The sequence below is a fragment of the Desmodus rotundus genome, chromosome 6, assembly GCF_022682495.2.
Source record: "Desmodus rotundus isolate HL8 chromosome 6, HLdesRot8A.1, whole genome shotgun sequence".
Lineage (NCBI taxonomy): Eukaryota > Metazoa > Chordata > Mammalia > Chiroptera > Phyllostomidae > Desmodus > Desmodus rotundus.
Genome location: NC_071392.1, coordinates 116,919,531 through 116,943,509, shown reverse-complemented (window position 1 = coordinate 116,943,509; position 23,979 = coordinate 116,919,531). Strand labels below are relative to the sequence as shown.

At 46.9% G+C, this 23,979-nt stretch overlaps 1 protein-coding gene across 1 annotated transcript; it reads left to right on the top strand.

Annotated features, from left to right (window-relative positions):
• The first annotated feature begins 391 nt into the window (after positions 1–391).
• ZNF343 (zinc finger protein 343) lies at positions 392–23,291 on the top strand. The gene is made up of 7 exons (XM_071221840.1): positions 392–498; positions 2,125–2,248; positions 10,156–10,404; positions 10,595–10,653; positions 17,146–17,272; positions 20,740–22,061; positions 22,137–23,291. Exons 3-7 carry the CDS (start codon positions 10,287–10,289, stop codon positions 22,551–22,553), a joined length of 2,043 nt encoding a protein of 680 aa, XP_071077941.1. The 5' UTR covers positions 392–498; positions 2,125–2,248; positions 10,156–10,286; the 3' UTR covers positions 22,554–23,291.
• Positions 23,292–23,979: the final 688 nt, after the last annotated feature.

The following is a 23,979-nucleotide window of genomic DNA, read 5'->3' as shown; positions in this document are numbered from 1 at the left end:
TGTTTTATGCGTGGGTAAGAAAAGAGATGGGTAAGCTATCACTATACCAGACGTTGTTCAGGTAAAATAACCTCGTGCTCCAGAAGCCGCTCCCTTGGTGGCCAGTGGGAGGCGGAGCCCGCAGGGATTCTGGGAACTGTAGTTCTGGCGTACTTGAGCAGCGGAGGGCTGGATAGACCTATATCGCTGGCTCTGGGGAGCGAGGGTTTCAACGGTCCTTTACAGTACTGAAGAGAGGGGTAGGGGAGCCCTAGTGTACGGTTAGGGACCCGGCTGGAGTGTGGCTGTGCAGTGGCTAGGCCAGCAAGTTCAGGAGGTTTTGTGGGATTTTTTTTTTTTTTTGAGAAGGGGCGTGGCTAGAGAGACACGCATTTGAGGGCGGGGAAGTGGGGTGAAACTCAGCTAACTGGAAATCTCTGAGTTGCTGGGCACTTGGCGGACCTTCCTTCTCCGGCTGCGGCGAGTGATCTGGAACTCTTAATTTCTTTCTTGAAGGAGGTGGGATTATTCTGGGCCCTACAATAAACGAATAGGGAGGTGGCGTCACTTCTGTATCCACAATGTTAATTTGGGTTGTGGGCACGAGTTCACCCAAGGCAAAATAGACATCCACTGTGGTGGGGTGGGGGTGCGGATCGGGCCTTATCATGTCCCCCACCCATTGTTTTTAGCAAGGAATTCATTGCTTTCAGGGAGAGAGGAAGGGAGAGAGAGAAACATCGATGCGAGAGATACAGATTCGTTGCCTTCCTTCCGCAACCGGACCAGGGATTGTAGACGCCGAGACCCAGGAATGGCAACCTGGGCATGTGCCCTGATCTGGAATTGAACCCACAACCTTTTGATTATGGGACGACCCTCCAACCACTTGAGCCACACCAGCTCGGGCGTTTTCATCATCGTTGTTGTCGTTGTTGTTTTGTTTTGGTGGGGCTGAGTGTGGCCCAAGTGGTGACTGAGTGAGGACTGGGTTAGGGAGGGAGAATCTCAGGACCTGCCATCCCTAGGTTTGTTCGAGGTGGGTGGGAGAGGTGAGCTTGACTGGGCAGAATAGCGCTAGTAGGCGGCCGGGAAGTATCTTGGGTCTAGAGGCCCTGAGACTTTAGAGGGTGGGGGAGGTTTTGGCATAGGACACATCTTTCCTCTGCCGGTGGGGTATCCCGCCAAACCCTCATCTAGGCAGTTTTTTGAGCGGGGTCGGGTCTACTTCAGTGGGACCTGTTGTCTTGGGGCTTGTCGTGAGGCAGGGACCCACTCTGCTTTGTGGCAAAGATTCCAGTTGCATTGTAATGTCGGTGGCAAGTTTGACTGATTGTCCCTCTGGTCCTCTGCTTTTCCCTCATGTGTTGGGGTCCGACCTCTGGATTAGGGTTTAGGGAAGTTAGGTAGAGTGGGGACCTCTGAGGGATGTTGGCTGACTATCCAAATCACTTTTGGCATCTGGTGGGGCCCAGGTATCAGAACTTTAACTTTCTTTTAAATTTTTGGTAAGGACAAATTTTGAACCTACTCAGTGGGCGAACCCCACGGCTCTATTACCAGATCCAGCATTTATGAATTCACAGCTAATCTTGGTTTACATACATCTCCTCAGCCCTATGTGTGAATACACTTTGAGACTAGACACACCCCACAGGGGTTTGCCGCAGCTCACCTTACCACCGACACATCTGGTTAAGGACACGGCACTCCACAGACAGTGTTCAAATCTATGCGCTTTCTAGCTCTTCCACTTGAGCAAGATTCATAACTCTGCCTCAGTGTATCCCAAGACCTGGCTCATGGGGCCTATGGGAGGTAGAAGTTGTACAATACCTGGTACATAGTAACAGTTTCTAGTAATTGTTAATATTATTGTTAATAATATTACAACTTGAGACCCATCGACACTGAAGGACTCAGAACAGGCTTCCCCAAAACGTGCTACTTTGGCATGTGAATTATTTTGACCTGAAGGTAGCTGAGACCCTGTGGGCTTGTAAGAAACTTTGTACTTCTCCCTTAAGGAATTTAAATTTGGGGCCTTGTCCACAATACATGTTGTCACCAGAAGAAACTTTCTATGACCAAAGGGACAGGGCAGGCATGTAATTTCTGAACTTCTCTCTTCTGATCATCCTGCAGTGACCCGCCTCCCCTCTGAAGTCCCAAGACGCCTTACCTCATCCTGAGCTCGCAGGGCCACACCTGCCTCCTTTTCCCACTCGTGTGTGTTCTCTGTCCCTGTCATGCTTGTGGGTTCCCATAGGTACGTATGTGATTAAATTTGCTTACTTTCTCCTGTTACTCTAATCTGTCTCACAAAGATGTAGGCCAGACAGAAGAATCTAGAAGGGTAAAGGAAAATTTCTTCCTTCCCCGGCACAGTAAAAAAGACGGATTCCTTACTTAATAGCCGCATGTCCGGGCAGGCTGTGCTCTGGTGCCCACACTCGACTCTGTCACCAGAAGCTGTCTTCTGTCTCCTCGGACAGATCTGAGACATTTTACAGGATGAGGAGCACCCCGATTTGAAACTTGGTGATTTCTAGCCTGGTATCTGGGGCTGAGAGATAGTCCTGGAGCTCACACTCCCTGTTTTATCCCCCGGTCCATGTTCTCATGTCCCCAATGCCCAGAGAGGGCTGTGTAGGAAGGAAAGTGGGCCCCTGACAGCCCCCATTGAGGCAGACACCACGGCTGAATTTTTGTGTTCCTCCTGACATTTGTGTCCTGCAGTGTCCCGTTTGAGGCTTTCTGGATCTTTTAAGGGCTACATTTTTTTTACGTTCTCGTGTGGCCTTTGGTTAAGCCATATAAAAGCTTAGGGGTGTGAGCCGCTGTTAAGCTCCTACTTGTCAAGGCCAGTTGATGGATCCTTTGAATTGGAAAAACTTCTAAATTGAAAAGAAAGACAATGCTTTTTTAAGAGAGCTCTCATATTGCTATACTGGCTAGCCTTTAAGAATCCCTTGTTAAGATAGAAGAGCAGAAATCAGAATAAAAATCAAAGTCCACTCAGATTCCCTCTTGTTTGCCTTCCGACATTTATAGATATTGTTAAAAAAAAAAGTCAGGACATTGGAAGTGGAATCATTCTGCAGTTAAGAAGAGAGAGGAAAGTAAAACCTGGCAAAATCTTACTAAAGACAATCTAAAAATTTATGTCCTAAGAGCTTATCTTGGTAGTTGTTAGGTTGGAAGCTTCACAATATGGCCAGACAGAAATGTGGGCCAAACTCCATTGACAGCTAAGGTCCCACCAAACTACTGCTGGTCCTCGAGGAAACTCTAACCTAAAAAAATTATGATGGCTATTATGAGGAACATTCCAATAGATTAGGTCATTTAAAAGTGCACTTAAAAGCAAGTGCTTCCAAATCAAATACACAGAATGAGGTGACTGTGTTTAACTGGTGTTAGTCTCCATTAGGCTTCAAAAATTCTAAAATAACTTCATTGAAAGATTTATTGTAACAGGCTAATGAAGAATTAAAGAGATAAAAGGCATATAAACCAAAAGACTATAAAACTGATCTTAACGCCCTGGCTGGTGTGGCTCAGCTGGTTGGAGTATTGTCCTATAAACCGAAAGGCCATGGGTTTGATTCCTGGTCAGGGCATATGCCCAGGTTGTGGGCACTGATTGATGTTTCTCTCTCTCTCCCTCCCCCGCCCCATCTCTTTTTAGAATCAATGAATATATCCTTGGGTGAGGATAAAAAACCCCAAAACTGACATTACCTCTTATAGGTGATTGTCCTCAGATAGCTTTTGCTTCTTGGTCTAAGGCAAACTAAGGACCATAATTTAAAAATTTCTTAAACCCAGGGAGGATCCTCAACAATTTTTGTAAATGGATGACTTCCTGAGCCCAGTGAGAAAGGGAAGTAGGATTTCACATTGTCCAGTACTTCTCCAATCCAGACCAATTGGTTCTGTGTCCTTTATTCGCCAAGGACAGCTATTGTTGTGTCCCAAGGGCTTGGCTGGGCTTTCTCCCTGCCTGGGACATGCAGGCTGTCAGTTCTTTCTTTGGCTATCAGAGGGAACACTCTGGAAGTTAGGGAGCTTCGCACCCCCTTGAGTCCATGGAGTCATTCAGTGCTGCCAGCAATCGTTACTGTTTGGCCCAGCTGAAACCTGACGAGATATTTGGAAAGCTTTAATAACCTTTTGATCAGAAATTTGGAAAAATTGGAAACTAAATATTCAGAGTCTGATAGAAATTTTTTAAAAAGGTTCTCTCCCCTAAGTTCTAAGAAAACCGTGTACCCAAAATAGAAAGAAACAAATGAGGAATGATATGGCTGGACATAGGTCGACCCATGATGTCATTTGAGACACTGAGCGCAGTTGTCCGTATCTTAGAAATCTTTGCAAAACCAGAAATGGCAGCTCTAGAAGCAGTTCAAAGCCTACGTATCTTTACCTTCATCAGTTCCTAAGACTGAAGAAAAAAATGGGATGGGAGGGTTTCTTTTGAAAGCACAAACTGCTACTCTGGCTCCAAGGCCCCCTTCCTAAGGACAAAAACAAATATTAAATGTCTTCTCCACAAGTTTTAATATCTTAACCATCTGAGTGGATAAACTTGTTACCCATCTCATGGCCATTTCCAGTTTTTTCTCTCTCCCTTCTGACTTGGAATCAGTAGAACTACCCTTTTCCCCAAAGCCATCCAAGCTAAAGTGGGACAACTCGCAATAACTTCAGAAAAATCATGACAACTGCTCATACATGGACACTCTTCAAGTCTACTGCAGAAAGATCCTGTGATTCAAACCGCAGACCGGGAAAATCTGTCTGCCTGCCTGTCTCCACTCCACCCGAAGGCGCTTTGGGACAGACATCTAGAAACCATCTCGACTGCCTGGGGTGATAGTCTGCTCCAACCATTAACCATTGTTTTTCTTTTGTTTCCGTAGAGATGTTTCTTATTGAATACCCCGTTGCTTGCACCATAGGCCTAACTTTGGGAGCCCATCTGCCTCCTGAAATGAGACACAACTTTTTAACTAACTGACCCATTCTCAAGACTAAGACTGGTTTAATGAGACATGGGACGACCTGCCAACCCAACTTCTGGAATGTGAAAATTCTCCGGAAGTTTCAAGGTGAGGCTGGCCTTGAAGGGGTTTAGAACAGGCCTGCCTCAGATGTGCTACTTTGGCATGTGAATTATTTTGACCTGAAGGCAGTTGAGACCCTGAGGACTCACAAGAAACTATTACCTGTTCCTTAAAGAATTTAAATTTGAGGCCTTTCCCAGAATAAGAGATGTCTTGTTATGATTACCTGTAGGGCAAACATGTCATTACTGAACATCTGCTCTTCTTACAGTCCTGCAAATGACCTGCCTCCCCTCCGAAGCCCCAAGGTACCTTGTCCTGAGCTCAGAGGGCCACACAGACCTCATTTTCTCTTTCTGTCTCTGAACCTCGCACGTATGTGGTGTCTCTGACTCTCTCGTGTCTGCAGGGTTCCCGTACTTAATGTATGTAGTTAAATTTGATTATTTTCTCTTGTTAATCTAATCTGGCTCATATAGATTTAATTATTAGACCAGCCAGAAGAACCTAGAAGGGTAGAGGAAAGTTTCTTCTTCCCCCGCAGCACAGAAAGGATGCACTCCCTACTTAATAGCAGCACATCGGGACAGGCTGTGTTCTGATACCCACATTTTACTCTGTTCCCGGAAGCTGTCTACTTTCCTCTCTTGACAGATCTGAGACTTTTGTTTTTGGAGGAAGAGGAGCACTCCTCATTTTAAACTTGGATTGCTAGCCTGGTATCTGGGACTGAGAGATAGTCCTGAAGTTCACTCTGCCTGTTTCAGCTTTGGGTCCACGTTCTTGTATCTCTGCCTGCCCAGAGTGGGCTCTAAAGAGAACATGGGCTAGGATGGGTACCATGCGCTTTTCACATTCTTATGCTGTTTTCTTTTTCTCTAAACCATGGGTGAATTTTCTTTGCTCATCTTGATATCTTGTGTCCTGAAATATCCCAATGGAGGCTTTAAGCCCTTGCTTGTTTCCCTAGGACACCAGGGCTGATTTATGAGCAAGTGCCTTAGAGGTAATATCACCCCAGACCAGTGCCATCATTCAAGTAACCAATATCCTTGCTCCAGCAACATTTCCCTTGTTAAAAAACCAAAACAACAATTCAACCAAACCCACGGCCTAGACATGTGCCCTGACCGGGAACCGAACCTGCCACCCTTCAGTTTTGGGATGGCGCTCCCACCAACTGGCCACACCAGCCAGGGCTCCCACAGGTTTTCAGTTTTATTAATTTTCTACATATTGTTTCAGTGGATTTTTAAATAAAAGACAATCAAAGATTGAATACACACCTACATATTTAGGGTCCTCCACCTTTCCTAAAGATGTCTTTAGTTAAACTGAAGTTTTTAATTGATATTAGTAAAATTTATACACCTCTTCTGTAGTAGCTTCTGGATATATAATTATATATTATTATATAATTTATGTGTTTCTAAATGTTTATATTTTTGGTTCTAACGTTTAGCTCTTACTCAACTTGGAATTTATTTTTATGTAAGGCATAAACTAGAAACTTGATTTTCTCAGGTAATAGTGTTGTTGGTGGAAATCAGGCTCTTTCATAGGATTTCATAGGGAAGCATTCCAAGGACCCACACATGGGAGATTGTGCTGTGGTAAGATGGTTTATTTGGGTGGAAATCTGCCCTTGGGTTTCCAATTTCCCATCTCCCTCTGTGCCGTCTTGGGAAAAGTCCAACCTTGCCTTCAGAAAGTTCAAAACAAAGGCCAAGGTCCAGAGTTTCTGCTTCATATTAAAGCTTAGTCCTGTGGAGTGCCTGCAGCCTGCTGTGGGCCCCAGGAGCTGCTAGATCCACGTGGTTGTGTGGTGCTGGGTGAGAGAATGTGTGCACGCGCGGGGCTAGTGCGTGTCACAAGCATGGGGCGGGGAGAGAGAGCACGTGCTTCTTTGTTCCCCGGGGGTTATAACCAGAGTGACAGGCCTCTATGCTCAAGCAGCTCCCGCTGAGGTACCGGAGGGTGGACAGTGCATCTGGGGAGATTTCCTGTGCTCTTAGTGTAGAGTCTCCTGGCAGCAGTCCCCTGGAGTGTGTGAATGAGTCTGTAAATGCTGTAGTTTCCTGCTAGGTAAGCAGGCCTGTGCTCCCCGGTTTATTAAACTCAATGTCTAATTCCCTTTGCTCCCTTTATTGAATAATTAGCTAGCTATCTATGTTAACAAAAGTATTCTAAATCGTCAGGTTACCAAAAGGAGACTGGAAGCTTTTCCTCCCATAGAAGGCTTTCTGATGTTAGACTGTCCTGCATTTCTCAGGGGTAAGGCTAACTGGTAGTTGTTTAAGGTGCAGCTGGATTGCTTGCTGCTGCATTAGTTAGGATCTTTGCACCTACTTTTATGTGTCAAAATGACCTCTAGTTTTCTTTTTCTGTCATGCTCTTGCTTGCTATTGGTGTCCTTGATGAATGAGTTGGGAAGATATTTTTAAAAAACCCTTTGGGGCACTTACAATGCATTGCAGGAATGACCTACTCCTCAGAGTTTACTAGAAGTGGCCTACTCCTCAGAATTTTATTAATAAAATTGCCCGAGGCTGATACTTTTGAAAGAGAAGACCTTTGATTGTCTTTCCATTTTTTCTTTGGTTAAGAATGTTTTTATTTTTATTTTCTTTTCATTTTTTTGGACTAGATTTGTAGGCAATCTTTTCCTCCCATGAAGTTACCCGTTTCTCTTGGTCTTTTCTCTCTACCCTGTCTCTTCTCTCCTTGTCCCTCGCTCACCTGCTTGATCGGACTATCCCCTCTGCCAGGAGTGTTTCTTCTTAGACAGATAGATGAGCAGACTTCATGCTATGCTTTAAACAGCAGCATTCTTTTCTTTTCTTTGGATCTTCCCCGATAGTCCTCATTTTTCTGTGCTGAGTTGGTTTTGCCTTAGTCAGTATCCCTGCCTGTTCTCTGAGGGTATGGCGAATGTAGAGACCACGCCCCTTATTTTTGTATCCCAGGCACAGCCACATGCTAGCCCACTCAAGTCCCGACTGATGGTGAGCGCTGGGACTGGCTGAGAATTGATTTATGGGCTTGGGACCTAGTAGTAGTTGTCATTGTATATCAGGTATCTTGGCATCTCCCTGTGTGGCCTCCCCCGTAAGTGTGTGTATGCCCCTACTGTATTGAACTCAAGAGTGACGGTGTCACTTGATTTGCTTATGTGGGTGTATCAGGGTGTCACTTTGGGAAGAATTTTTGAGAGCCTGAGTATGGTTCTCCGTCTTTCATTTCCCTCTACCACTCCTACCGGCCATGGTCCAACTAGGGGCTGCACTGTTAGCCTCGGTTCTGGAGTGAAGGTGGCTTTGAGCACAACTACAGTCGACACATGATGGACATGGAGCTGGAGAGAGAATTAAACTTCCATGACTTTAAGTCACTGAGATTTTTTGGGGGGCGACTACAGAGTAAGTTTGTAGTTTGCTACTACAGAATAAGTTGACCCATCCTGACTTACAGACCCCTTTCTCCACTTCACTCTGGGGGTCCTGTCTTCTTCAGGGTGAACTTTGAAGCCTGTGGATGTCTGCTCACTCTGGTTTTTACATTTAGGGATTTGTCCACTCAGTGTTATTTTAGGCAACGGTGAAGAAAAAGGGCTTTGGAATGGAAATTTTGGACTTGGGGTTTGGCCTTGACACTTGGTAGCTGTGTGATCTTAAGACAAGTAATGTACCTCTAATGCCTTAGTTTCCTCCTCTGTAAGATGGAAAGGATAGCCGTGTCTGCCTCTTCTGTGTTGGGAAGATTCACAGCGCTCTGCTCTTAGTACACTACCTGTTTTATAAATGCTACCTATAAATACTAGCATTAGTAGGAGGAAGAGGACTGTATCAGCTTAGGCTAAGTTGTACTGCAGTGACCCATGACTCCCAAATCTCGTGACCACAAACAACCTAACGTAGTCTTATTGCTCCTCCTTTGTAGGTTGGCTGTAGCTCAGCACCGTGACCTTTTATGATAGAACGAAGGCCCTTCTTGGAAACATGCTGTTCTCAGAAACATGAGGGATGGTGGCATCATGCCGTGCGTAGATGTGGCATGTCATTTTCACTCACATTCCATTGTCTAAGGCAAGACCTCACGTCACGGCGAGAAGTATAGTCTTTTTACAGAGAAACAAATAATTGGGAACAAGGATAAAATCTATCACAGAGGACTGTTTTATTCTAATCACTAGGAGAAGCAAAACCACTGACATATATTTCTTCTTTCAGGAAGCTCGCATTCTAATACAGATAGTCGTATAAGTAGAAAAATTGCAAGATGGTGTGATTAAGGTGGGGTGCCCAGTTTGGATGGAAGAGTGAGTGACCGTCTCTGCCTGTGATGTTATGGGATGAGTCAAAAGAGCTTCTAGGGGAACCCTAGCTAGTCTCAGAAGGGAACAGCAGGACCACAGTCATTTGGGCTGAGAGCCTGGACAGGGTGTCGGAGTTGCTTCTGAAGGTGGGGTAGCTCCTTACACCCCCTGACTTCCTTGGGACTGCATGAGTGGAGGACTTCAGATCCCATCAGGAGACACAAATGCACATCGCTGGTAAGGCCTGTGGCGTACAGCGATGTGTGGCAGAAAAGAAGGTGGGGGGTTATCTTTGTAGAGTCACTGAGATCTGGAGCTCTACCTAGAAGGGCTTAGTTCAGACCCCCCCAAACTCCTCAGAGTGCAGGGACATGGGATGGAACTCAGTTGGAACCGTGGGCCAGGGGTCAGGAGCTGAGTTCTCAACGTCCCATTGGTCTGGAAGGAGATATTCCAAGACACTCTCTCCACAGGCGTTATGCTGCATCTTCTCTTTCGCTCAGCCTCCAAGTGGCCGAGATTGTTACAAGATATGGAGTTTGTATTTGAGGTGCAGGGGTAGGAGGGAATTGTGAATTTGGTCACATAAGGGAGCGTGGCAGGGGGAGGACTTGAGGGCCTGCAGGCTGGGAAGAAATGAGGTAAAAAAGTCCGAGGAGCCCCGTGGACTGCAACTCCGTATTTATTGAACGAGGAGGGTGTGAGAGACAGGATCCTCGCTGAGGAGGCGTGGGCTCAGGGCCTCCAATAGAGATCTCAGCAACGCCAAATTGCTTCTCTACTCCACAGGTCCTGGCTTCGTGCAAACAAGGCGGGCTTTTACAAATAAACTTCGGAGAAGCCCAGGCAGCAGAAATCGATCTTGAGGTGAAATAACCTCCACCTGGCCTTCTGGCAAACACTGGGCTGACTCTGGGGCCATGACGTTGCCTGATCCTTCTGCCTCGGGAGAGCAGGGCTGGGAGGAGATCTTGTCTTTGGATGACAGGGAAGATACGCAGACCATGAAGAAATTGACTGAAAATCATCAGGCAAAAGGTGAGAGACGGGGATGAGTCTGGAGAGGTGAAAAAGGGGGAGCAAGACTCCAGGTTTAGCGGAGAAGGGAGAAGGGGCTCTTGACCGCGGCTGAGTAAACAGACTACTTCCTCCTTCCCGAGGCCTAGAGGTGCTTCTCTGGGAGCTTTACGGGAGGCTGTGCTCTCCTAGCTTCTTTTTCTTCCCACAGGTGTGCCTTCTAACGATACAGGCTGGCCCCAAGAAAAGGAGGGAAAGCCCAAGATACTGGTGAGTTGGGGTTACATTTTTTTTTTTTCCCCCCTGAAATGCTGGCTCGTTGTCCAGAGAACAGGCATGCTCATATTCTCTTTCTTGGGAAGGGAAAAGGCAGTCGACACTGAGGCAGGTCCTTGCCTGTGTCAGGTACTGGGTTAGTAATGAGTCCTACACGTGTGTTTTCTTTTCCTGGTTGAAAAATATGCCCGAGATTAATCGTTAGAGCCTAGGAAACTTTGAAACGTAAGGGATAGTTTTGAAAACCTGAGGTTACTAAGGAATTTAAATGCACTATTAAACTTCACTTCCCGTGCACACTACCTGATGATATATGTCTTTCGCTCTGGACATTTTTTACTTTTTTACTGCTGATGTTTGTGAGCATATACAGAAGTAGGACGCGTAGTAATAATAGGGCCTGAGGTACCACCATCCAGCTTGAACAGTCATTTACGATGGCCAGTCTCGTTAGATTTCTCCCCTTCCTGTGTCTCTCACTGGATTATTTTAGACAAGTCCCAGACATTATAACATTTTCTCCATAATTCTTAAAAAACATTGATAAGAGGGCCCTGGCCCGGTGGCTCCGTTGATTGGAGCATGGTCCCGTATACCAAAGGGTTGCGGGTTTGGTCCCCAGTCCGGGCGCCTACATAGTTTCTGGGTTTGATTCCTTGGTTAGGCCATGTGTGGGAGGCAACTGGTCAATGTTTCTCTCTCACATTTATTTTCTCTTTCTCTTCCTTCCTCCCTCCCCCAAATCAATCAACATATCCTTGGGTGAGGATTTTTAAAAAACAGTGGTAAGGGGGCTGTGGTGGTGGTCATTTTATTTACTCCAGAGAGAGAGAGAGAATGGTTTCGAGGGGTTCGCGATTTGTGCATGGCTACACTCATCTCCCCGGTGGTAGAGCCGGGATTTGAACTTCGTTTTCTTTGACTCTCAAGCTCCCGCATCTTCCAATGTGTTCTGTTGCCTTTTGGACTTTTTTTTTTGCCACATAATTCCCTGTCTAAAAATATGGGAGCATTATTTTCCAGTCCTAGGCAATGGGCCTGTATTATTTGATGAATGACATATATAGAATGCTCTCTGTAAATACAGTGCTTCACCCCCATTCCGCCCTCTCTGTCTGTGTTCTCTCCTTTACCGGGAATCTGGTGTATTCTTTCATGTGAATGGGGTGTGCGAGATTCTGCAAGCCAAAGTAATAGGTTCATAAGTAGACCATCCTTATCCTCAAGGAGCCTACAAGTCCTTTGGAAAAGTAATGTATAAAGCCAAGAAATGATGACAATAATAGTCTTTTTTACTGTAATGGTTGAAATGGTTACATAATGGTGCAGTAAAAGCCACTACAAAGTGCTGGCGTAAAGCTCTTGCCCCAATGTCCAGCCACTCGCAGCTTACTGACAGTCCAGCTCACAGGGCGGACACAGGGGCGTGCTTGTGGAGTGGTGGGGTAGGAGCTCTGCAGACACTCTCCCCAGGGAAGCAACCAAAATGGTTTAAAAACCCATTAAACCCAGCCATTTAAAGTCCCTGGAAATTGCCCTAAGGACATATAGCAAGTGGAGAAACATTTATTTCAGAAAATCTACTAAGTCAGGGCAGAAACAGGAAGTCTGGGGCATTAGTCACACAACCTGCTCCGTCTGCCCACACTTCAGCTCAGCGTAATGAACGCTCTACTCCGAGTGGGTACAGCCAAGAAGATGGGGCTCTTTTCCCTCCCCATTCCCAGTCTAGGACTATACTTTTTCCCTGAGAGGGGCTGGCCACCAGCAATTCTCATTCCCCCTAGATCAGTGTTAGCAGGCAAGCTGGCCGAGAGGTCTGGGGTTTTCTCTCTGCACCAGCCCCTGTTGGTAGGATAGAGGCTCTGTCCCAGGCATAGGAGGTCAAGTATCAGTAGGGACCTGATTGCCTTCTCCCCAGCTTGCTCAGAGGGCAGAGATTCTGTGCCAAGAGAGGCAAGCTGAGAAGAAAGGAGCTTCCATCTCCACACCCCCTCAGTTTCCTGCTGGTAGAGCCGGGGCGTCACTGAGAGAAGTGGCTGCTGATCCTGCTTCCCAATCTAAGCTCTGGTGCAGAGATCCTGCCCAGGGGGAGAGGCAGGCTGAGAACAGAGACCAATACAGTACTCCCTAAGGGCCCTGGCTTTATTTGGAACAGAGCATAAGAAAGTGGAAACCTAACGGTGCTCTGGAAAGTGATGGAGATTTTGGTGGTAAGCAATTAAGAGGCACTTGGCAGGTGCATGATAGCAACAAGCAAAATGGCAGATCAGCCAAAGGTTTAATGGAGAGAACCAGGGAAAGACAGAACTGACAAGAGCCCTGCTGGAGTCTCAAATACTGGCCTTAAAACTACCCCTGTAAAAGGGCCTGACTTTACTGAGTCAGACAGTGGAGCCATTTATTCCCTAAGACCTTATTGAAAACAGTAGTGCAATCAGCGAGTGATCAGTGCAGGGTGGGTGTGATACCAATATAGGCAGGCCAGCCAGGACCTTGCCACAGAGATCAGCGAGAGAGAGGAGGAGAGCCCGATGAAAGGACTGCCATTTCCGGAGGGGGACATAACGGTGCAAGCTGGGTTTCGGCCACTCGATGCCCTTATATACGACCTCACAATTTGTGATGAAGGAAACAGGCTTTTATTAACAGGGTTCCAAATGGGGTGGGGGGTGCCGAGAGCACTCTTGCTCTGAGCCCTTTTCTCCCACGAGACCCAGACCTTCTCTTGTTCCCCAAAAGACTACAAGCCAAAACCATGCCCAGCAGTTCCCCATTTATCTGTCCTTAAGTGGGTCACACAAACAGACCTCCGTCCTCTCTGGCATGTGTGTTGGAGGTTTCAGAGTCGCCAAGTTCTTGCAGCAGCTCTCTCCTTCAGGATCTGGGGTGCACTGTTCTCAGCCTCCACTTAGCTGTCCTGGAACTGTGTGCCGTGCTGCACTGGACCCCAGTGTCCAAGATGCTGGAGCCCAGAGAGGCATGCATCCCTGCGTGGGATCCTGCCTCCAGGAGTGGGCTTCCATCCTCTATGGGGTCTGAGCCCCTGGGGGGCCCAGCACCTCCTGGTCCCACAAGTGCTCTCATCCATGCGGGGAGCAATCCAGAGGCCCAGAATGTCCAAATGCCAAAAGCCCAGAGGGAGAGAGCTTGCACCAAGCTCCAAAGTCCATGAGCCCCTGTACCAGGAGAGCGACGTCTCCATACTAAGCGCACGAGAGAGAGTGAGAGCCAGGGCGAGAGCGTTTCCCGGGGTGTCCAACCCGTGGCCCGTGGGCCGCATGCGTCCCAGGATGGCTATGAATGCGGCCCAACACAAAATCATAAATTTACTTAAAACCTTTTTTTTTGCTCTTCAGTTTTCGTTAATGTTTGTGTTTTTAATGTGTGGCCCAAGACAACTCTTCTTCCAGTGTGGCCCAGAGACACCAAAAGGTTGGACACCCCATATGGTATGCCGTTAAGTCCCACTCCATTTAAAAACACCCCAAAACGAATAGCCCTTCTTCCTCTGCCAAGCCAGGCCAGTTTCAGAACATGCCATTCAAAAGTACTGTCCTTCAGAAACAGAGAAGTCTGTCTGTTTCTCTCTTCTGGAGCTGCCTTTACTCCAGCCATCAGCTCATCAGTGTGTCTGTGTGCTGGGCCAGGCAGGCCCCCCGCAGCGCCGCCAGCTCTGTTGCTGTCTTTGTGCAGAAGGGGCGCTGAGGATGTTTCAAATGGGCCTCTAGACCTCCATACCTACAAACCCACAGATGACCTCATGTTTCTCAGTGTGCTCCAATTGAAAGACCTGGCTCAGAAATTCCTGCACAGCTGAACTTCCGGCTCTTCCTATTGTGCGTCAGTGTCCACCATTTTTGTCAGCTCCCCAGTGTCTTTGACCCTCTTTTGGTTGCCATCTTTAGTCAGGGCAAGAGTTTCGCAGCCACGCACAGGCATCCAGGGTGAACATCTGCCCCCTGCAGCTTACGTAGGAGCTGTATGCCCCCCACCCTCATGTCGTGACTCACTCTGCTAGCACTAGTTCTCAGTCACGTTCACAATTTGCTCCCTGCAAACAGCCTTCAGCAGCCTCTCCCTTCAGGAAGGCATTTGTTGTTTATCTGCCTTTGTTATGCAATATGCCTCAAATGCTGTGCATTCCACTCTTGACATTCTTCCCCTCCCCCTGCCTGCCTTTTTGCAGGATTTGGGGGGATGGTGGGGTTCCTCTGCTTCAGGGGACCTCTGTTCTGACCTACCCTGTTACAGGGAGGGTCAGAGTGACTATATGTCTAAGGCTTCACCTACTGATAATGTTACAGAATGGACCCAGGGACTACGGGGTTCCTCTGTCACTGTGGATTCTTAGCCTGCTGCCAGGGAATTGGAATTATGGCTCTCAGTGCCAGAGTTTGGTGAAAAGGAAAGGAACTATTTATTTAAAAGTTATACAGACTTAGAGTGATGACTTAATGTCTTTGTTAAAATCCCAAAGTCCATCCTGGCTGGTGTGGCTCAGTGGATCGATCGAGCACTAGACTGTAAAGCAAAGGGTCGCCTGTTCAATTCCCAGTCAGGGCACATGCTGGATTGCAGGCCAGGTCCCCAGTAGGGGGCGTGTGAGGGGCAACCACACAATAATGTTTCTCTCTCTCTTTCTTTCTCCTTTCCCCTCTCTCTAAAAATAAAATCTTAAAAAAAAAATCCCAAAGTCCCTTAAAACACCCCCCCCACACACACACAGTCCTTCCTTCCCCCTTTGCCCTGGCAGGCCAGTCTCAGAACATGCCAATCAGAAGTACCGTCCTCCAGAAGAAAAACACAGAAGTCTGCAGCTCACTTCTCCTGGTTCCTCTCAGTCATCCGTGCTCAGCTGGCAGGCCTCCCGCGGTTCCCAGCACAATCAGCTGTGTCGCCACCACGATCTCCAGTTCTTAATCCAAACCCACGTGGCACCTTCTCAGGGCCCACCAGAGAGAGGCCTTTCACCCCTTTCCTTCCCGCAATGTCTCTCCTGCACTCTTCCAAACTGCTAAGAGAGAGCTCTGCATGGATGCTCCTTCTTCCTTTTCTGCTTCCTAAGACACGTGGTTAAAGGAACCCCCTCTCCGCCCCCAAAACCGTGTGGTTAAAAAACGCCACATGGCTGCGCGCCTGGGTTTAAATCCCAGTGCAAATCTTCTGCAGCTCCATTTCCGACTCCTCCCACAATCGTCTACACCTGCCAACACGCCAGTGTTTTTCCGGCCTTTCTTGGCTGCCACAGTAAGTCCGGGCAGTTGTGGCCCCACGGCATGGAGCAAACCATCTCCAAGCTGTAACCAGGGGGAGCTGCCTCCTAGGTTCAGCGCATCTCCCTGGCTCAAAGCAGGGCCACAGCTACTTAACATATCTATGAAGCTAGCCAGCTGTTACAGATATGCAAAATAACCATTTTTGCATAGCAGGTATGAAGCTGGCCAACTGTTGATATGCAAAATAACTCTCAATGGCCCTGCTCCATGTGTCCCATCCCCCAGTCCAGACTTGGGGTGGGGGGAGGTGAGGATATCCTATATTTTTATATTTTCTGGACACCCTGAGTTCTGGACCCCGTTTCAAATCCTTTGAGGGCCCCTGGCTGCACCCCGTTACAATAAGCCACACCCCTGGGGAAGTAGCCTTTCTTGAACTATTTCAGACAAGTCAGCAAACATGAACAAGTGACCACAGCAACAGCCTGGGGAAAGAGAAGGGCTGGTATACAAGTTGTTACAATATTTTACCTAAAATGTCCAGTATTCAACAAAAAATTATATAGATAGGGAGAGAGGCAGGGAGAGAAAGAAAAACTATATGAACATGAGAATGAGGGAAAGTCTAAATAAATTTTCCTGGTATGTAAAATTTAAAATTTTCCTGGTATGTAAAATTTAAACAACTTTTCGGGGCTATGTTAAATTATAATCTCACTGGATTGTAAGTTTATCCTCCCTTTATAGGTTATGAATTGTTTATCGGATGATACACTGTGGACACAAAGTTCCTTTTAAATGGGAGTTTTCCAGCCCATCCTGAATTCTTCCATCTTTTTTTTTAAGGAGAAAGTGAAAGGGGGGGAAGGGAGAGAAACAGCGATGTGAGAGGGAAACATCACCCAACCAGCTGAGCCACCCTGGTCAGGGCTGAACCCTTCCATCCTAAGATTCCTCCATAATGCACCCTGAAGGTGACTTTCTTGAGCGTTGCTTCATGTTTCAAACTGATTCACGAGTTATTTCTCCGGTGAAATCCTAAGTGCCGGGGGCCGGGAATGTGCTGAATGTATCAGTGATGCTCCCCTTGGATTTTAACACAAAGCTATAGTAATGGCCAGGAGAATTTGATATGCAGAACTGTGTACCCTGAAAAGAACTAGACCAGCTTCTTTCACATCCAGACTCATTATGGTCACTAGATACACTCCTCACACGGGGAAATTGCTGGTGACTTGCTGTTCATGAACGGGTTGCTCGTTTACAGGTACCAGTTACATTCAGGGACGTGGCTGTGGTCTTCACAGAGGCAGAATGGAAGCGGCTGAGCGCTGAGCAGCGGAGCCTGTACAAAGAAGTGATGCTGGAGAATTACAGCAATCTGCTCTCATTGGGTGAGGCTGTGTTCTTTCCTTCATTAATTTATTGGCCACTAGTAGGTGCCAGGAAATATTCTATATACTTAGAACATGTTAGTAAATGAAACAGTAACCCCATAGGGCAGGGGTGTCAAATTCATTTTCACCAGGGACCACATCAGCCTCGTGGTTGCCTTCAAAGGGCCGAAATAATTTCAGGACTGTATACATGTAACTACTCCTTAACTATTAAGGAGTTGAAATTACATTCGGCCCTTTGAAAGCAACCAGGAGGCTGACATGGCCCCCGGTGAAAATGAGTTTGACACCCCTGCCCGAGGGGCTTATTTTTTCTAGTGCATGGAAACAGACGAGAAGCAAAAGGCTTCATATGCAGGGATATTATGATATGGCATTTTAAAAGGTGATAAGCCCTGCCTAGTAAAAATAATAATAAAATAAAGCCCTGGCTGGGTGGCTCAGTCGGTTGGAGAGCCATCCCGTACACCAAAAAGGTTGCGGGTCCCACCCCTCTGGTAGGGGTGCGTATGGGAGGCAACCAGTCCATGTTCCTCTCTCACATCGGTGTTTCTCTTTCTCTCTCTCTCTCTGCCTGCCTTCCTCTCTCTCTAAAATCAATAAGCATATCCTCGGGTGAGGATTCAAAAAATAACAGTAAAAATAAAATGAAGTGGTATGAGGAAGTATGGAGGGCAGCTGGCTGAAGTTTGAAATCAGGAATTTGGCATCAGTGAGGAGGTAACGGTGACCAAAGACGTAATGTGGTGAGGGAGTCAGAACTCTGGGTGCCTAGGGTAACAGCATTCCAGGTGGAGACTTGTGGGCGCTGAGACCCTAAGGAAGGCCTGGGCCTGCTGGGTTTAAGAATTGCGAGGGGGCCAGTGAGACTGGAAGCACAGTTTGCGAGGGGGAGAGTGGTGAGAAATGTCTTCTGGGACAGAAGTTAAAATTTAAATGTCAGAGTGTGAGGCTTTTGAGTTTCATAAGCCAGATTTTTTTCTTTTATTTAAAAACATATATTGATTTTTAAAATCTAGGCTGATAGCTTTGATTGCAACATTACTCTGATTCAGTTGGTTGGCCACTTTTTCCGTAAAGGGCCAGATGGTAACTATGTTAGGTTTTGTGGGCGATACAGTCTCAGCTACTTTCAGCTCTGCCCTTGTCCTGCTAGAATAGCCACAGACAATATATAAATGAATGAGTATGACTGTGTTCCAGTAAGAGTTTTGAATTTCATATGATTTTTATATATTACGAACAATTATTCTTTTGACTTGTTTCCAACTCTTTAAATATTTAAAAACCATTCTTAGCTTGTGGACTACATAAAAACAGAGGGCAGGGGTAGCTCATAGGCTGGTTTTCCACCCTTGTTCTGGATCAGTGCTGTGCCGCAGAAATACAGTGAGAGCCACATGGGTAACTTAAAATTTTCTAGTAACCACATTTTAAAAAGTAGGCATAAATGGGTGAAATTAATAATCTTTTTTAACCCACTATATCAAAATATTATTTCAACATGTAATCCATGTAAAAATTAATTAGACATCTTATTTTTGTGCTAAGTGTTCAAAGTCTTGTGTGTATTTTACTCTGAGAGCACAGGAAGTTCAGACTAGCCACATTTCAGATGCTCCATAAACATGTACCTCTGGCTAGTGGCTACCACATGGCACAATGCGGTTCCGGATGTCTCCGTATTTCTAGATAAAGCACGTGGAGACAGTCGCATTTTTGGATTTTTGGAGACACAAACTAGTTTCAGGCAGGAGTTTCTTCGGAGTCTCCTTCAAATGACCTGTTTCCCTGATACCAGTTAATCTGATTTTCTTTGATCCTTTTTCATCTCCTTTGATAGCTTTTGATCTGATTCCCTCTGGTTTGTGCTCCAGCTAAGGAAGTGTGGCTTCATCCATTTCAGTCTGGTTCTGTCCATTTGGACTTGGCCTTAGCTAGTCAACCTGACTAGATTTTGTTTTTATTTTTATTTCCCGCTGGTCATGTTGTTCTCTTTCTCGATGTGAATACATTGAATGGGTTCGGAGAAGAATGTCACAGTGATCTGGGTCAGGTTAGTCTCAATGCGGAGACCCTGGGTTTCCTGAAATTGTGTCCTTTGTCTTGCTCGACACCACAATATTCTGCAGTCCTCCAGCCTCTTAAGTCTGTCTCTCTTTTTGGCTTTTCTCTCTCTTTCCTTTAGACTAGTGTATACATGCTCTTTTTTTCTGGGTCTACATTAAATAATTTATGAACTTTTAGTGATTTTGCTCAGTGCATAATATGATGAACCCATTTTCTCTCTCACTGTCTCACCTGTGCTTTTCTGTTTGGTTGCAAGAGAGCACAAGTTTGTTCTCAAACTTATCAAAAATTGAGATCATACTATTTCCCCCCCTCAACCTGTCTCTTTCTCTTTAATTCTTCACATATTCATGTAACACTGTCTCTTCTTCAAGTGTACTATTGGAAATAAATGGGCCAGTTTCCCCTGAAATAATCCTCACAGCTTTCATAGGAGATATTTTAGTTAGTATAGGCTAGGTAATGCTGTGATAACAAACAACCCCAAACTCTGGCAAATGTCCATTTCTTACGGTACCTCTTGTCAACAGTTCAGGTGGGGTTCAGCTCTATTGATTCTGGAATCCAGGCAAAAGGACCAGCCTCCGTCTGGGTCATGGGATCCTTAAGGAAGAGGGGAAAAGAGCAGTGAGGAACTGCACTGTGGCCCTTAACGTGTGTTTGAAAGTGGCACTTTTCACCAACCTCTATTGGCCCAAGCAAATCCTGTGGCCACGTCTCATGTCATTGTGATGGGATTGTTCGGGCACAAGGTGTCCGATTCCCGAAGGCATGGGCCAAACCTTTCTTGTCCATTGCAGAATCCACACTACTCAGTAGAGCACCGAGCACTTAGAAATTTCTAATAAGTATTTGTTTGAAGTTGGGCAACCTGAAATTCAGATATATTTCATGTGCAATCTCTTTAACCACTGTTTCATATACTGTCTCCTATGTTAGGAAGCCCTCCAGAGGAAATGACTTTTATGTGTATCAACTTTTTTCTTTTTAATAAGAAAAGTCAAGACGTAGATTTCTACATAGGTCAGAGAGACTCTTACCTGCAAGTACAGCAGCTGTGAACAGTATACCAGTGCGAGTGTCTGGCTTGGATGATTTACTAGAAAGAAACGGCTGATGGTATTGAAGCTGTTCACAAAGCAGAATGCCTGCCTGAAAGGCTCCTATTTCGAATGACATGTAGAAGATGTTTCTGGTATGGTTTTCCTGGATTGCGATAGAAAATGGAATGTGTAGGAATGGATTATGAAGGAATTACTGGTAGGAAACAAATCATGTTGTACAGATATTGTCAATAACAGGGTGGCAGGAAGACACTGTTTGTCCCGTGACAAGATGGAACAGCCCCACAGCCCCGCTTAGGGCTTCTCTAACAAACACTCTCTCTCCAGCAGAATCAGAGCCAGAAACAGACCCCTGCTCTTCCTGCCTTCTGGCCTTCTCCACTCAGCCACTCCTCAGCCAACATGTGCTTCCGCTCTTCTCAGACTTACGTGACTTCCGTCTAGGGCATTCTGGTCCAGGGCATCAGGAGCTGAAGTTTTCTTCTCAAAGCTGCTGGAGTGAAATCACAGAAGGTCAAGAGAGAGAACATGGCTTCAGACCCTTGTTTGTGAGGACAGAGGAGAGAAAACCATCAAGCGCATTCCCCAGCCCACCCCGACAACAGTCAGTGAGTCCTAGAGAAAGCAACACAGTGGTAGAAATAGAGCCCAACTCATCCCAAAGGGCAAACCCTGTGCAAACCAACAAAAGAATGAAGGAATTGGAAACCCCGAGATCTGGAGCCATCAGCTATAGTGAGCGCGAACTAGACGGTAGCCAGGAATCAAACCTTATTACAGACCAGGTAATCCTCTCAGGGGAGAAGCCCTATGTTTGCAGGGAGTGTGGGAGAGGCTTTAAAGATAAGTCAAACCTCGTCAGACACCATCGGATGCACTCACTGGAGAAGCCTTATGTGTGTGGTGAGTGTGGCCGAGGCTTTAGACTGTTGGCAGTCCTCGTGAATCACCAGAGGACACACTCAGGAGAGAAGCCATACACGTGCAAGGAGTGTGGGCGAAGCTTTAGCCAGAAGTCCAACCTGAACAGACACACAACGATACATTCAGAAGAGAAGCCTTATTTGTGCAAGGAGTGTGGGAAGAGCTTTAGAAGTAACTCAGTCCTCGTTAGACATCAGCGGAATCACTCTGGGGAGAAGCCCTATGTCTGTCAGGAGTGTGGGCACGGCTTCAGCGAAAGGGCGTACTTTATCAGACACCAGAGGACACACTCCGGGGAGAAACCCTACGTGTGCCTGGAGTGTGGACGAGGATTTGGTGATAAGTCAACCCTCACAAAACACCAGAGGACTCACTCAGGGGTGAAGCCCTATGTTTGTCAGGAGTGTGGGCATGGCTTCAGTGAGAGGTCATCCATTATCAGACACCAGAGGACACACTCCGGGGAGAAACCCTACGTGTGCCTGGAGTGTGGACGAGGATTTGGTGATAAGTCAACCCTCAGAAAACACCAGAGGACTCACTCAGGGGTGAAGCCCTATGTTTGTCAGGAGTGTGGGCACGGCTTCAGTGAGAGGTCATGCTTCATGAGACACCAGAGGACACACTCAGGGGAGAAACCCTACGTGTGCCTGGAGTGTGGACGAGGATTTGGTGATAAGTCAACCCTCAGAAAACACCAGAGGATTCACTCAGGGGAGAGGCCTTACGTATGTGGTGAGTGTGGCCGAGGCTTTAGCCGGAAGTCATTCCTCCTTACTCACCAGGGGACACACTCAGGGCAGCAGTATGTTTGTGGGGAGTGTGGACGAGGTTTTAGCTACAAGTCAAATCTGATCAGACACCAGAAGACACACTCAGGCGTGAAGCCTTATGTATGCAGTGAGTGTGGGCGAGGCTTTTTCTATAAATCGACCCTCATCATACACGGAAGGACACACTCGGGGGAGAAGCCTTATGTATGTGGTGAGTGTGGACGAGGCTTTAGCCGGAGGTCCCTCCTCCTCATTCACCAGAGGACACACTCAGGGAGAAACATTATGTTCCCAGGGAGTATGAACAGCGCTTTAGCTACAAGCCAGATGTCATCAGACCCCAGAGGACAGCCTGAGAGAACAAGCCTTGTGTGTGCAGAGACCATGGGCAAGACTTCAGCAGTCAGTCAAACCTCATTGTGTACCACGGAGACACCTCGGGAATAGCTCTTCTGTGTGTGCGGAGTGAGTGAACCTTCAGAGATTTGTTGACTCTCGTCAGGCTTCCAGGACACACTCAGCGGAGGGGGCTTACACAATGCGGAGTGGGGGCAACTCCAGCTGTAAGTCGACCCTTATTGCACAAGGAAGACACACTTAGGTGGGAAGTGTTGGGCGTGCAGGGACTGTGGGTGAGGCGTTAGCAGAAGTCAACATTTCCCGAACATCCAATGGCTTACGGGCAGGCACAAGATGGCGCTCTCAGGGAGGAGCTGTGCGTCTGCAGGCCTTGTGGGCAAGGCTCTTGGGACCTCCTGCCACACAGAGATCCCTTATGTAGGGGTGAAATGGGATTATGTCTAGGGCCAGGATACTGTGGAGCTCTGCCCAGATAACCTTATCAGAACCAACACCCCTGCAGCTGAAGAGCCGAAGAGCCAATTCTTCTCTAGGATCTGCTCTCAGCCCCAGGGAACTGCACCTCCCTAAGGACTCACTCCTGGCCAATGACTGATTGATACGGGGAGCAAAGCCTCACTCCTTGACTCAGTTGGGTCCAAAGGGTCATCTTGGATCCAGAGATGCTTGTAAGATCTCAGCTGGAAACACACTGCGTGAGCTTCCTCTGCCCAGTCAGCCCTTATTCACCAAAAAACCACTCAATTCCCCATCTCATTGTCTCTCCAGGGACTCTACTGTAAGACATGGTAAGTGGACAAGCAGTGTGGGCATGGTTGTGGCCATAAGTGACCCTTCACAAGCCCCAGCACATACTAGTACAGAGAAGCTCCACGTGTGTGGGCAGAGTGAGCCCAGACTCAGGAAAAGCACACGTCAGGATGTGTCAGAGAACAGCTACATCGGGAGAAGCTTTACATGCACAGGGAGGGCGTCGGTGAGACGCTTTAGCAATCAGTTTTACCTGAGCTTCCGCCCGAGGACACTCAGGGAGAAGACCTGTGTGGGCAGCGTTTGTGGGGGGAGCTTGACCCTGACGTACCTCCTCCAGAGACTAAGAGGATGTTCTTGCCACCACAAACCTCTACCTCATGCACCTTTGAGGGGGTGTCAGGGGTCTTGACCCCCACTGCAATCTTTTGTATGAGAGTGAAGATAGCACTAGCAACTAAATAGACATGTTTTCTTCTACTTTTTGTAATCAGATGCAATAAATAAGTAAAAGCTTTTATTGAAGTAACCTAAGAATGACCAACTTGTTTTCTTTTCATATACCAGTTCTGACCCATGTTTTCTTGTCCTTTTGTTCTAGTAGAATTTTTAATAAGCTCAAGCTACGCACCTTAGTCTCTCATCCATCTGGAAAGGAATTCGCATGCACAACCCCGATTTCCTGCACGCATCCATCCAGTCCTTGAGAAAAAATAAGTCCCAAACAAATCTAATAGATTTGTTGGGGAATCTGAGCCTTTGC

Excerpts from the sequence above, each read along its gene's own strand:
- ZNF343 (XM_071221840.1), top strand. The coding sequence starts at position 10,287 with ATGACGTTGCCTGATCCTTCTGCCTCGGGAGAGCAGGGCTGGGAGGAG. Across the intron at positions 10,405-10,594 it reads TGAAAATCATCAGGCAAAAG|GTGTGCCTTCTAACGATACA; the intron begins GTGAGAGACGGG and ends TTCTTCCCACAG. Across the intron at positions 22,062-22,136 it reads ACTCAGGGGAGAGGCCTTAC|CAGTATGTTTGTGGGGAGTG; the intron begins GTATGTGGTGAG and ends CACTCAGGGCAG.